This window comes from Astyanax mexicanus, chromosome 4, assembly GCF_023375975.1.
Source record: "Astyanax mexicanus isolate ESR-SI-001 chromosome 4, AstMex3_surface, whole genome shotgun sequence".
Classification (NCBI taxonomy): domain Eukaryota; kingdom Metazoa; phylum Chordata; class Actinopteri; order Characiformes; family Acestrorhamphidae; genus Astyanax; species Astyanax mexicanus.
The window spans coordinates 26,267,216-26,282,922 of record NC_064411.1 but is presented as its reverse complement, the minus strand read 5'-3'; the positions used below and the strand labels follow the sequence as shown (position 1 = coordinate 26,282,922).

General features: G+C 37.9%; 2 protein-coding genes across 7 annotated transcripts in view; both read left to right on the top strand.

The window, feature by feature from the left end:
• Window positions 1–7,446: 7,446 nt before the first annotated feature.
• The window catches only part of LOC103041110 (zinc finger protein 239), a 217,613-nt gene continuing 209,352 nt past the window's right edge, over window positions 7,447–15,707 (top strand). For 2 of the 6 annotated variants that reach the window (XM_049476792.1, XM_015603098.3), the window contains exon 1: window positions 7,447–7,591. The gene's annotated coding sequence lies outside the window, so the exon portion shown is untranslated. The remainder of the gene's footprint in view (window positions 7,592–15,707) is intronic. The other 4 variants (XM_049476789.1, XM_049476787.1, XM_022679325.2 and 1 more) reach the window with 3 other exon arrangements.
• On the top strand, window positions 7,584–10,900 carry LOC103040394 (zinc finger protein 135). The gene is made up of 2 exons (XM_022679330.2): window positions 7,584–7,666; window positions 9,406–10,900. Exon 2 carries the CDS (start codon window positions 9,564–9,566, stop codon window positions 10,785–10,787), a length of 1,224 nt encoding a protein of 407 aa, XP_022535051.2. The 5' UTR covers window positions 7,584–7,666; window positions 9,406–9,563; the 3' UTR covers window positions 10,788–10,900.

The window sequence follows — 15,707 nt, the reverse complement described above, 5'->3', positions numbered from 1 at the left end:
TGGGGAGAAAATGGGAAAAATTTGAAATAAAATTATTTAAAAAAAAAGAAGAACAATAATAATAATAATAAGAAGAAGAAGAATAAGAAGAAAAACAAGAAGAAGAACAATAATAATAATAATAAGAAGAAGAAGAAGAAGAAGAAGAAGAAGAAGAAGAACAATAATAATAATAATAAGAAGAAGAAGAAGAACAAGAAGAAAAACAAGAAGGAGAAGCCCGTCGTGTTCTGAAGCCACACAAGCATGACCAAGACTGGACAGGGGTTCGTACTGTAGACAGCAATCTAATGTGATTAAATGTGATTTTATTTAATCAATAGTTTACGACCTGAGGAGGATGGGTCCCCCCTGTGAGTCTGGTTCCTTCCAAGGTTTCTTCCTTCAGCTTTAAGGGAGTTTTTCCTTGCCACTGTCGCCTTTGGCTTGCTCACAGGGGGTTTTATAAATAAAGTATTAAGGAGACCAGCCTGGGCTCAGTCTTGGTAGCTGGGAAAAACCTGATAGCTAATATAAGCAGTTGATTCTACTGCCCTAAGAGAAGTTTGATAGCGACCACTGGTCATCAGAACTTCTCTAAAATCTTCTTGGCCTCTCTGTTTATTTAAAATTTAATAATAAAAGTGTTTATTAAACAGTATCTAAGTGAACGAGAGTCGTTTTGTTCCTCATCTTATCAGTGGAATAATCCTGTGCACTCACACAAACACTAGACTTTTACTTTAGTATAAACAATGTCGTGCTCATTTTAGAATGTGGAAAACACATCTTGGTGTAGTAGTACCTTATTAAACTTTTTTTTTAACTCGATATAAACTCAATAGAAACAAAGCAGTATCAACCCTGCCACTCTCTGACATTACAATCACAATTAGTATTTACTCTTAGATCAATACCAGTACTGCAAAAAAGTGTTTTTGTGTGCTTTATTACAACTAATACAGCAATTAATCCTAAAGAGTTGTTTAGGATTCTAAAAACAACACACTCCAACAATTGAGCATTGGAGGGAAAATCATTGATGCTTCGGGCTCCTGGGCTCCTGTTTATAAAGCAAAATTAATGGACAGACCTCAAAAACCCATTACTTGCAATCAACAAGCTGTTTGCGAAGAACCCCACCCACCACAAACATGAATTGACTAAAGTCAATTTAGTGCTGATCACAGTTCATGCATTTTATACATTAGACAATTCACATTAATTAATTTTTTGGGGAAAATAAAATATGTGTATCTCTATTGAGCCCTCCATGTGAGCAGTGTTACAATTGTTTCCCAAAAAAAACAATGTATACCATGAGGTACATGCAGTGCACTGATAATTCAACAGGGGGCAGTAATTTGTTCATTAGAGTAGAGGTCGTCAGAATATCTTGCGGCGCTGGACAGAACTGGGGTGGGTTTCCCGAAAGCTTCGTAACGCTAAGAACTCCGTTAACTCGTACTTAAGATTGATCGTTAATTAAAGAGTGTTTCCCAAACCCGTGCGTAACTAAAGTACTACGTAAACTCACTCACAGATTAACGAGTGCCCTCACCTAGTCGTTATTCTTAAGAGCTTCTTTAGGGGATCTCGACTTGCAGTTCAGCACCTTAAACACCAGGGACCGCCAATTTTGAGGGAGAAAAATTATAATTTCCCTGGTTGAAGCAATTATATTATGTTACTAATAATTATAATCAATTATATTATATATATAATTATTATTATAATAATTAATATTATTATATTATATTATATTATATTATATTATATTATATTATATTATATTATTTCCCGTGTCTGCTGGTGCTCCGGTTTCCTCCCACAGTCCAAAGTTCAGGCTAATGGATGTCGGATAAAAATTGCCCCTTAGGTGTGAGTGGATGTGACTGTGTGTCTGTCTGCCCTGCGATGGATTGGCGGTCTGTCCAGGGTGTATACTGCCTTCCGCCGAGTCTATGCCGGCTGGCATAGACTCCAGCCACCCCCCGCGACCCTTAATGGATAAAGCGGTTGACGATGAGTGAGTAAGTGAGTGAATGAGTTATATTATATTATATTATATTATATTATATTATATTATATTATATTATATTATAATGCCAACTTTGTCTGTGGCTTGTAGTCTAACTGGGCATACTGGAATTGACCAAACAAACCCATAAAGTATTCAAATCCAGATTCCTGTAGATGATGCTTACGGTCTAAGCAAAGCTGCAAAGTCACCAAGTCCGTGGATTCTGTAATCAGGCTGTTATGTGGCATACACACACTTATATACACTTCCCACCAGCCCGGGAATTACAACACAATACAATATATTTCCATGCTATTGGGAAAATCCTTGGTATCCGGTGCAGGGATGCTTGCGGTGTCTTTAATCACACCTACACGTATTGTAAAGGGTATCGGTGAATGTGCAGGTAATATTTAATATTATTCTTTATTTAGGTGCTTCTAACCGAACATTGTGGCAAACACTGGGGTGTGTCAGCTCGCAAATATATAAATACCAGTCAAAAGTTGACACGTCTCATTTAATGTTTTTTGTACATTGTCGATTAATATTAAAATTATGAAAAAAATTAATTGACGCATATGGAATTATCTAGTTAACAAAAAGGTGCATGGCCTTCAAAATCCCCTGACCTAAACCCAACTGAGATGGTGAGTTAGGATGAGCTGGAGCTTTACAGAGTGTGTGTGTATATACACACACACTCTGTAAAGCTCCAGCTCATCCTAAATCAGTAGTATTTTATTAATGCCAAAGTACATCCTTTTGTAATTTAAATTTCAGAATATGTATAATATTGATGATTACAACACTTTTTTTTTTTTACATTTTTAGGGTGTAATACTGAATAAATACTGCATATTGTTGAATTTGTGGACCGACACACACACACACATGACAGTACTATTCAGCACTGAATTGCTGTTTTATTAAATACATAAGTAAATTTGAAGCACTAAATGTAATTAATTCGATTCCTAAGGGCCGCAGGACGGGAGTGGCGGAAATGTGTACGTGGCGGGCGGGCGCGGGATTAAAAGAAGCGATTTTTTGCAGGAGCGGGCTTTCCATTGATGCTACAAGGTTGCTATTACTAAGGAACAGAACACAGGTGGTTTTTAAAGAAGAACTTTGCCAGTTTTGAAAAGGTTCAGTTGAGAAAGTCCTTAATTTTGTTTTTATGAAACATCAATAGGAACAGTTACAGGGTCGATGCAATGAAAAATTACTTTTCATAATCTATATTTTGGTAAAACTGTGTTGAAAATTACTTGTCAAATTTGATACAGCAATACAAATATGATACAAATTGAAACTCATATATGCAAATTGACATTAGAAAAAATATTTTTATTGTTCAGAATGACCAATAAAGGCTCCAGTTTCAAAGAATTGGAATTTTCTGTTAATTATTTAATGGTTTGGGCTTTAATCTCATGCAATCGATGTCTTGCATTTGAGGTTTAATGTGAAACATTACATTACAGTGACCATACAATGTGATCTCACTTAATATGAGATAGAATAATGGCGAGAGAGAGCGGGGTGTGTGCAAGGATGGAAACATAAAACTAATCAAAGGGGAAACAGGAAACCAGTCAAATGGCTTGTTGTTTTCACACGAAACGTGAAATCAACCCTTGCCCAAATTCACTCAATTTAATCGGTGTCAAAGATAGCATTCATCAGACAAATAGCTTGTCCTAGAATAAAAAAATTGGTAAATTAATTTGTGTCTCTGCGCTTAGAAGAAATTGAACATAATAATTTTGAAACAATACAAATTCAGAAACATTAAGTAAATGCCTGAATCGCATATTTGCAACAAAACATCTGCTTTGAAATATGGAAGCCTGTCTGGCAATTTGTAGGTCCCTGAAAAGTCAAGAAGCCATGGCAAAATACTTCTATGAAGACAAGGGAGCCATAGCAGGGGCCCTCGTGATCAAGGGCCCTGTAATGGTAGGCCTTTCTCTTTTAGGGACCCATGAAAAACCCTAAAAATATGCCCCCCTTTTTCCTAGGACCCCTAATAGCCAGAAGTCGAAGTCAGATCAGTGCCACAATGCTTCATTGCCTCAAAGAGCCACCAAAAAAATGGCTAGGGCCCCCAAGAGGCCCTGGGGTCAAATAATTAATAATAATAATAATAATAATAATAATAATAATAATGTGCATTTAATACTGATTCTAATAGATTTTAACAATCATTCTATCAATATGTGGTTTTTGCTTGTAAAACACACAAAAAAGATGAAAAATTACTTGGTATGAAAAAGGTAACTTTCCATGTTTTTCTCATTATTAAGTAAATTACTCTCTCTGTATCTGTATATATTTGCATATATATATTTGTGCTAACATAGTATGTTAAAATAATGACTTAGTATCGAAAATTAATGAGATAGTATCTCAAAACAATGTCTTAGTATTTTGCAATAATGAAATAGTATCTTAGAACAAAAAAAGTACTATCTCAAAATAATTTCTTATTATCTACACAAAAGTAATAAGTATCTCAAAATAATGACTTGGCATATCAAAATAATGACATAGTATCTCAAAATAAAAAGACATAACTCAGAATGACTTAGCATCTTAAAATAACGAATTTGTATCTCAAAATCATAAAAAAGTATGTCAAAATAACAATTAAGTTTCTCAAATTATTGACATACATTTATTTAGCAATAGGAAAAAAATATGTGATGGAATTTCACAGTACACAAAAAAAATTAAGTCTTGGGTTCGACATAAGGTGCTTGGATGCATCACTCTTCTATAAAAAAAAGCAGGATGGAGACAGATCACCAACTTAAAGCCTGGTTTATTTTCTACTGGATCACTTCAAAACTCCGATGCACTTCCTGTCAACCAACATGTGACTTCTCCCACCAATCACAAAGCAGAACAGATATTTACACAAATAAAAAAACATATTATTTTTCCTTTTACTTGTTGTAGTACTAGGATTTTAACTCCAATATTACATTATATATTTTCAAACCTATTAAAACCTTTTAACTGTTTAGTATATTATGTCAAATAGACAGCTTACATTAGCTTGTCACTTTTAGTAGCATTGATTTCAGACGCAGGAGTTCCAATACTTTTGTCTATAAACAGTAAATGGTGTTGTACAGCATTATAATCGACCTACCTGTGGACGTATTTAAAGTATTTAATGTGCACAATTCGTAAAGTAAACTATATTAGGATACTAGAAAAATTAAATATCTCTGGGCCATGTTCATAGTAAAAGCTAGTGATGGATTACATGTTTGTTAAAAGCAGTGTTTCCTTTTCTTTCCTAGTTGTTTTTAATTTTGTCATTAAGACAACAATAATCAATGCAGAATTTCTGCACGCTTTGTTCGTTTATAATTCATTATAATTTATTTACATAGCAAGGCATTACCCCTAGTAAATCTAATTCTTATTGTGTTTTATTTTTCATGTTGTTTTCTTCATGTTTTCTATTTTTTTTAACTACTTTAGGTCATCAACAATAAAAAATGAAAAGTACATATTATACAGGAAATTGTAAAAAAAAAAAACTGACAGATAATAAATAATAGGAAATGTCACTAAAATAAATTATATGTCTTTATTTTCAGATGGTGATTTACATTTCATGTCATTCTGTTGGGTGAAGCAATGAATGTTTTTTATGTATATTTTGACCGCTTACCACTCGGGGGCGCTGTAAGGTTTAAAGGTGACTGGAAGGTCCTGGCAGGCAGAATGCCAAAGAGTGTAGAAGCCCTAGAGGGGAAACCGTGGTGTGATGTGTGTAACAGCCTGTAGGAGGCGCTGCGGAGGGGCCCACCCGCACAGCTGACAAATTAATACATGATTTTTGGAATTTTGGGAATGCTGGGAGTGAAATTTTAGACACATAAAATAAAAAAATAAAAAATAAAAAATAAATAAATAAATAAATATATGTATATATATTTTTTTTGTTTGTTTGTTTGTTTTGTTTTGTTTAGCTTATTTAAAAGAACACTGTCACTCACTTGCATAGTTAACGTTACACCATCTTCTCGTTCTTTTTGTACGGAGCATCTGAAGGGACATGGTGTATTTTTATGTTTTACGTGAAAAAGTGGTGAGCACCATTTAGTATATTCACTGGTCTGTACATGCCTTACTGCACAGACTGCTATTTGCTATATGCAAACTGCACATGGTTTGCAATCCTCCATCCAGTTATCAAAATCATATTTATTTAGCTGCCAAATGTGATTTAATGTAGGCTGCTTTTGCAAAGATCTAACTAGCTAACTAGCTAAGTTAGCTTAGCTTAGAAGGCATTGCTCTCTGTACAATATTTGGTAGGCTTGGGTAAAATTAGTTGTATGTGTTTGTGTGTGTGTGTGTGTGTGTGTGTCTTAAAAGATTTTTCTACAAAATCTTCTTCCATGTGTGCATCTAATAAGAGTTATCTGGCCATAACATCCCCCACTGAAATAAAGTAGTTAACATTATCTAAACTATCTAACATTAGCTAAAACATCCCACACTGAAATAAAGTAGTTAACATTAGCTAAACTATCTAACGTTAGCTAAAATATTCCCGACTACAAAAACGCTATCTAACATAGCTAACTAGCTAGCTAACAATTATATTTCTCTGTGGAACATCTGTCAGTTAAAATTATAGCTTGCTAGTTACCATTATCTGGTGCTCACCACTTAATCTGTGGTGCTCACCACCTACTACCTGGTGCTTACTACTTTGTATGTAGTGCTTACCACTTTTTACATAAAAAAAAATTCACCATGTCCCTTCAGGGTCTCAGTTTTTTTGTGTACGAATAATATACAGAATATGTAAAAAAATAAATAAATAAATAAATAAAAAAAACACATAAAAGCTTTATAAAATCTTAAACATATGAGGTTTTGTTTGAGTTTGTTAACTGATGTTAATGCATTTTGGAGGCAAATACATTCAACTGCTTTACAGTCAAATTGTGAGTATTTTGTAATTAATTATTTTCAATGAATTAATACATTAAATAAGTCACCATAAACATTATAATGGTACTGTAAAATATACTTTAATATCTTTTTTCAGGTCATAAACACACAGGGGATAAATTGTCTGTGGTGGTGTTTAATACAAGACGGTGGGAAATTAAATGTTCTCAAAGGTTTAACTAATCAACTAATCAGGTGGAATTATGTTTGTTTTCTTCAAAAAAAATATGACTCAAAAGACACCCGTCCCAGAGAAATCACCTCACAGGATCAGCTCACCATCCACTGAGCTCACAGTAGCAGAAATGAGCCTTTACTGCCTAAAACCCGCTTGCTGTAGAAAAATTAAAATATACTTGTAACATTTCTACCCTGTTTTACTGAAGAACTTTGATCTACTTTGTAAAATTAAAGGAAAATCCCAGACAAGTCGTTAGACTCTATTTTAAATGAGAGTTTTTAGCTATTTAGCTCCATTCACCTCCATTCATTGAGGACTCACTCGCGGGCTCCCTCTAGCGTTCAGCAGGTATTTTCTGATATACCGGGGGAGACAGGGAGTGGGCGGGCTCTCCATAACCCGGCTGTAGCTGATCTTCGGGGGTCTACAGCTGGAGTGTTTTTGGAGCTTTGTTCTCCCACACCGCTGGAGGAACAGGATCAGCAGAACTACAGAAGGTATGGAGAAGTTCCTCTCTTCAACACGCTGTTCTACATTTACTCCTAGACCCACAGAAACACATCAACATCAAAAGCTGCAGCATTTAAACAGCACAGACGCAGCTTCATCCAGGATCCGGTTGATGATCTTCTCCTAGTTAGCTCAGTTCAGCAGTCTGTCTGTGACCCACATGGATCCAGTTCACCTTTTAATCAGCATATAGACATATAGCTGCTCTCCAGGGTCGAGGCTGAGTCCTAGGTGGGCTGCAGTTCTGCAGCTGCTTGGTGAAGATACTGCTGTCTCTCATAGAAATCACCCAGTTACCATTGTTTAAGTATAATCTAATCTTAGTCTGAAGTCTTAATTCCCCACTTTTCAGTTCTTAACCAGGATTAAGAGGAGCTGCTGATTATGCAGTGTTACTGAATCTGTTCATACAGATCAGGGTTGCCAGGTCCAGCAAAAATATACAGCCCAAAGTCAGTCTAAAACCTGCATTCAGAAGCTTAAACCAACCCAAAATATATTTGTCACATGTTTGAAGCAAATGGCAAAACAAATATGAGTGTACGACTTAGTATTTTTTTTTTCTAATTTCCTCATATTTTTTTGCTAATTTACAAGTCCAATTATCCAACCCACTATGCACATTAATATACCTTATCGGTACTGCACTGTCCTGTCTTTTAAATTGTCTTGTCTTTTGTATTTATTGTATTTATTGTTATTTAGTGTTATAATTTTATAATTTTATGTTGCACTGTCGTCACTCCTGCACTTTATGTTGTCTATTGCTTGTTGTTCTATGTTGCACCATGGTTCCGGAGCAACGTAATTTCACTACACTGTGTACCTGTACTCAAAAGTAATGACAATAAAAGCCTCTTGACTCTTGACCTGACACTAATTAGGACTCCCCCTATCACTAGTGATGCCCAACACCAGGAGTAGGACTCGGTTCATCAGCTCACAGATACCTTGTCTGGGCAACATCACCCTTTAGAGTGATTAAGAGAGAGAACGCCATCTACCCACCCAGAGAGAGCAAGACCAATTGGGCACCGGTAGCCAATAGCAAGCTACATGAACAGGATTGGAACCGACGATCGCCCGACTTAGTTTTTGGTTATAAGTGATTTATTATCAACATTGCTATTTATCATAAAGTCATTAATAATATTGTAACATTTTTATTATTTTTTATTACAGTTTTTTATCAAGTCAAGTATTGAAGCACAAACTTATATTATAATCTTATAATCCAGTTTTCTAATATTAACAGGGATTTCAGTGAAATTGTACATCAAATGATTTATGTTGAATAATCCCAGTATCAGTATAGAGCCTAATTTCTTCATAGGCTGTTTTATTTTATTGATCTATCAATTTATAATAAGATTAAAAAAATAACTTTTTATTTTAGGTTCAAAGTATAGTATATTTACAGGGGTAAAAATTAGTTAAAATATTGTACAGATTAAATAGTTTGGATTGTAATGTAACATAAAACAATTTATACAGTATGGCAGTCTGCAGTGTTTCCGCTACACATATTTTGCAGAGATGGCCTGCTGACAGCCTTCTATAGAAGGAGCTACAACTGCATGCTCTAAATGCCTAAGGATTTAAAAATGGATACAAGTACAGGTGTCCCAGGAGTTTTGTCCATATAACTTAACTGATTTAGATTCTCTGAAGTTAATTAGCCTGCTTTTATTTCATTACTCAATTTTGTTTTCTTTGTCTTTTCCAGAAATTAAAGTATTACAACTCTTCTCTTGAAATATACCACCGCCAACAACCAGGAAAATTTACAAAGATCAATGGTAAACTGCTGAAAGAGGTGAAGCACAAGGCATCCATAAGAATCTCCAGTACCTGCAAAAGTTGTTTGCTACATCTCACAGAAAAATGAAGCCAATTCCAGGCAAGAAGACATTTCACCACTCTGGAAAGGGTTTTACTCCAGAGAGTGATCTCAAACAACACCAGCGCATTCACACAGGAGAGAAACCGTATCACTGCTCAGACTGTGGGAAGAGTTTTAGTCTAATGGATACACTCAAAAGACACCAGCGCTTTCATTCAGGAGAAAAACCATATCACTGTTCAGACTGTGAGAAGAGTTTTAATCAACTGAGTGATCTTAAAAGACACCAGCACATTCACACAGGAGAGAAACCGTATCACTGCTCAGACTGTGGGAAAGGTTTTAATCAACTGGGTAATCTCAAAATACACCAACGCATTCACACAGGAGAGAAACCGTATCAGTGCTCAGTGTGTGAAAAGTGTTTTACTGCACAGAGTTCTCTAAAAAGACACGAGAGCATTCACACAGGAGAGAAACTGTATCACTGCTCAGACTGTGGGCACAGCTTTAATCGAAAGGGTCATCTCAAAAGACACAGGTACTTTCATACAGGAGAGAAACCATATCACTGCTCAGACTGTGGGAAAAGTTTTAATCGACAGAGTACTCTCAAAATGCATCATCACATTCACACTGGGGTGAAACAGCATCACTGCTCAGACTGTAAAAAGAGTTTTTATCGACAGAGTCATCTCAAAAGACACCAGCGCATTCACACAGGAGTGAAACCCTATCACTGCGCTGACTGTGGGCAGAGCTTTAATCATCAGAGTTCTTTCAAAGAACACCAGCACATTCACACTGGGGTGAAACCGTATCACTGCTCAGAATGTGGGATGAGCTTTAGTCGACTTGGTACTCTCAAAATACACCAACGCATTCACACAGGAGAGAAACCGTATCAGTGCTCAGTGTGTGAAAAGTGTTTTACTGCACAGAGTGATCTCAAAAAACATGAGCGCATTCACACAGGAGAGAAACCGTACCACTGCTTAGAATGTGGGAGGAGCTTTATTCATCAGAATTCTCTTAAAGAACACCAGAGGATTCATACTGGAGAAAAACCATATCACTGCACGGAATGTGGGAAAAGCTTTAATCGAATGTATACTCTCAAACTACACCAGCGCATTCACACTGGAGAGAAACCGTATTACTGCTCAGACTGTGAGATGAGTTTCAGGTATTTAAAAGATTCAAAGCAGCACAAGTGCACTAGGAATAACACTCCATGTCCCATCGCAGGTCCTAAAGTGGACTGAAGGTGCAATTTAAGACAAACGGTCTTGTTATTGGTTGGTTTACAAATGTATATGAGAGTTAATGATTAATAATCTATGATCTAATAAAATGGATTTTTTTTCCTTTGTCATAATGACAGATTCAGGAGATTTTTTTTTTTGTTAAACATGTGGTGAACTCTGTCTGAAGTGTATGTGTGAGCTATGAAACATCCATCTATCTGTCATGCTGGTAACATCTCTATTGACCTCCTAAGAATGGAAATCTGTGATAGTAACATTACAAACCAGGTAGGTATAATTGTGTTGATTAAGCATTTATTAATTTAGGAAAGGGGCCATCTCATAATTGTCCCAAACTCTGACATGGAAATCTGAAACATGCAACTTAAAGAGACACCAAATATACTTAATAACATAATTTATTAAGAGCCTTACAAAAATGAAGTTCACTCGTCCACTGGTTGTGAGATTGTGTGATAGGCTGGAAAGTCTGCCTAGCAACAGCTCATTATTTTACCAATCCTTAAACTAAAATAGCCAGGAAAAAACGAGACAAATATGAATAGTTGAAAATGAAAACTATGAAAAAATATATTCCACTTTTCATCAAAGAATAAAAATCAAACGAAAATGTAGTAACTGACAAGATGGGGAATTTTCTGTAATACATTTTATTGTATTGATATAAGTTTGACTTGTACACTGTATAAAAAATAGGAAATAAAGATAATATAAAGATGTATATCATGGAATTTGGGACATGGCTTTGGGACATTATGAATGGCTCATGTAAAAGCTGCTTTTAATCTGTAACACTAAAATTAAAATTCTAAATAATAATACAAAGTTTTAAGATATTTATTTGAGTGGTGAATTAATTTTATTTTTTATTCAAATATGTTTTTTTATGTGTTTTAGATGTGACAGAATGTAATTGTAACATGTAGGACATTAATATCATAATATCACACTAAAACAGTTAACCTTTTAATAGAATAAATTTGTCTAGTCCAAGCTTATTTGAGAGTAAAAAGGGTATTGTTAAATACAATTTATTTAAAACCAGTTACAAAGAAATTAAAATCTCAACAGGTAAACCACCTGCAACACAAACATGCACAATCTCTCACACATAAAAACTTAAACAAATGCTTAAAGAACACCAAATGTGTTTAAAGACTCCAGATACAGCACACACCCAGTTACGCTTGTATGCAAATTATATGGAAATTAAACAATGTAAGCATACTTTCTGATTTCTGATTCATCACTAAAAACCAAAACTATATTTGGGTCTAATAACCTTTAATGGTTGGGTCAACAGAAATAAAATAATTACAGGTAATGCGGGAGGCATCTCACAGCTTGGGTGCCAAAATCTGGTCACAACTTTATTCTTGTAATATTTGGACTTTAATATCGTAAAATGATTCTTGCAATATTACACCTTTATTTTATTTTTTTAATGAGTCTAACTGCTGTCTTAAGTCTGCTCTTCCACACCTCTTATCAAACCGGACACTAGTTTCACCTTCAAATCATGGAAACAACACACAAAAACCTCAACCTATCCTTTGTATTTGGATATTTATTCACTTATCTTATATTTATTTAACTGAACTGTTTTTACGTTTATATTTGTAGCCCTGCTTCAGTTCTGCGCGCTACGAAAGGCGCAGTGCATTATGCCTCAATCTTGGTCAAATAACAATATAACATTTCAGTAAAGGTTGTGGTTATAGTGTGCTGTATACCATTATCATTAACTTTATTTTGACCATGCAAGACTGAGGCAATAAAGCACGTTTTCCATAATGGATCGCGCCAGACGACGCGGGGGGGCGTGAACTGTATGAGGTATGCTTGGGCACAGTTCTGTACTGCTTGAGTGGGTCTCAAGCGTAAACCCCAAAACAATGGAAGAAAGTATGGCAACTAATGGAATTAAGGAAATACAGAAGCTAGAAGTTCGTGGGCAGTGAACAGGTCTCGGGCGTGAGTGCGGATGTAGCTGTGATATTGTCCGGAACGAAGAGTGGAAAGGCAGCAGGAGAGAATGTGAGAGGTTAGGTGTGATGTTGTCAATAGGCCTGACACATCACCAGCACTTCTGTATACATCATGTTGATTATTGTTTGTAACCTGTAAATACTCACCTCATATCTTTCCTCAGTGGTCTTCCAGCTCTCTCAGGGGTGATCGAAGGGCCCTCGATTCACTTGTGGGGAGGGGGGGTTTGGACTACGGCTCCGTAAAACCTGTGGGGGAAGAAAAGGGGAAATGTGATTAATAAACTGTTGTAGAGATACTTACCGGTAATATTATTTTGGTTATGTAGTGACGTCTGTAAATAACTGGATCCAGTAATGTATAGATTATTGTTGGGTTGTGTATGTTTGTATATTTTAGACACCCCTATTAATGGTGGCAGCCAATTGCTCGGTGGGAGGGGCTATGGCCTTAAAAGGGGAGGCGTGTCTAAACAAGAGAGGTTTGGTTGGTTTTTTTTTGGTTTGGGTTCCTTGTGGCAGGGGGAAATGGCGCTGATAGAGGGAGATCGGGTTTTTATGCAGCAAGCCAGCTGTAGCCCTTTACTGGCTGATGTTTAGTCAGATAGCCCTCATCATTTTTTTTTAACTTATTACATTTCTTTCTTTTTGTACAGTTTTTCTTTGGTTGTTTTGCTGCGTTCTGAAAACGAAAAATAAAAATCACTGGGACTTATCACTTACCTTGTATGTGTACGTCTCTCTCTGGTTGGAGAAGCCCGCCTTTCAGTCCTTACACTCATCCCCACGTAAACCCAACACCAGCTTCACTCACATTAGGGGAAGACGTTTGTGAGTGAGAGGAGGTTCGCTCCTTTTAATGCCTTTTAAAAGCAGTGTGATCTGAGGATGACTAACGAAAGGATGAGGTGAGCCATGGAGGAGTTTATGAAAGAAGTTGATAGCTGACAGGTAAACTTTGAGGGAGGATGATCGAATGTAGAGGCGGGAGCTGGTAAAGGTGAGGAAGTTGGCCGTGCTAAATAGATCAAAGGAGGGAAAGGGGATTGAAAGAAAAACGTGGAACCGACGAAAACATTGCCATCCTGTCCAGTAAGTAGAAAGACTGTTGGGGGAAACGGCGTTAAGAATGAGGTCCTGGGATTGGAGAGTCAAATTATAGAAGGCGTGTGCAGCGGGAAGATGGTGTCCAAATAAGGTGGAACTGGGGTTGGATGTGGGTCTGAGAGTGGAGCCAAGGTCCTGAATTTCTGAAATTGGAAACGAGACAGAGAATCAGCAATGGGGTTAGATGAACCAGGAATGTGAACAGCTTTGAGAATTAATTGATGCATGATGGAGTGCCACGTGAGCCTCTGGAGCAATGGCATTAAGGACGGGGAATTTGACCGACCCTTGTTGATTGTGTTTACTACGTCTAGATTATCAGAGTGCGTGAAAATGACGCGTCGCGTCCATTCGTGTCCCCATAGCAGGGCAGCGACGATGATGGGGTAAAGTTCACGAAGCACGGACGAATCACAAAGATCCGAGGGGAGCTGAAAAAATTCGGCAGGCCATTGGGAGGCGAACCATCTGCCGTCGTAGAAACCGCCAAAGCCTGTGGAAGGTGCGGCGTCCGTGAAGAGATGAATATCAACAGGATTAGATACTGCGTCGTTAAAGAAAAACGAAATGCCATTCCAATGAGAGAGGAGTAGGAGCCAGAAACGTATCTCTGCTAGACAAGCCTCATCCAGGGTGCCGAACTGAAAGTAGGATGTAGCTGAAGAAGCGAGGAGGAGGAGATGGGAAATAAACGCGCGACCTTGTGGGATGATGCGCATGGCGAAATTCAGATGCCCGAGAAGCGACAGGAGCTGCTGCTTGGTGCAACGAGGCTGTTGCAGAAACTCTGAGAGAACTTGGGAGATGCGAGTTTGCTTATCGCGGGGAAGAGAAGCCTGTAAGTTGACAGAGTCCAGCAAAATCCCCAAAAATTCGAGCGATGTAGACGGACCAACGGTCTTTTCGGCGGACAGCGGAACGCCCAGGCGGTGAAAAACTGATGCTAGGGAGGTGATGCAACGAGCGGGCGGAGAAGACGGGGCGTCGAGGACCAGAAAGTCGTCCAGCAGGTGCACAACATAGGGAATATGACACACGTTGAGCAGGATCCAGGACAGTGCCTCAGCGAAACAGTCAAATATCTTGGGGCTGCTCTTACAGCCGAAAACGAGCCGGGTGGCGAAGTAGTAACGCCCCTTCCAGCGCACGCAAAATAGGTGCCAAAAGTCAGGATGGATGGGTAAGACCTTAAAAGCTGAGATGATATCTGCTTTGGCCATGCAAGTGCCGCGTCCGACGAGTTTGATGAGGGAAATCGCATCATCGACGCGGGCATAGCACAAAGAAAACTCGTCGCTGGGCACCAGGCTATTGACGGAAGGAACAAAAGAGCCATGGGGAGCGGATAAGTCAATGATGAGGCGTTTCTTCCCCGAGTATTTGCGCGTGGCAATGCCGATGGGATTAATCCGAAAAGTAGAAAAAGGGGGAGAGGAAAAGGGGCCGACCATGAAACCATCAGAAAGGAGAGAGGAGACAACGTCGGGTTCAGATTCTGCTGACAGGAGGTTGGGAGCCGAGAAAGAAAAGTCCGGCAATGAAACGAGCCCAGGAGAAAAACCGAAAGTGAAACCATCGAGTAGGTAGCGTACCGATACAGGGTCAGGGTGAGAAGACAGGCAAGCAGCGAGTTCAGGCACGTTTACCAGGGTTGACAGATAGCGGAGCAGTCAGCTCCGCCCGAACTTGGGAGGATGGTGGGGGCAGGAAGGGCGGGCGTGAGCCTGAGCGCAATAAGAGCAGATGTGCAGGAAACAACACGAAGATGCACGGCACCCGTTCACGTTAAAATTATTGCACACGGCCTGCTTGCCAAGAAAAA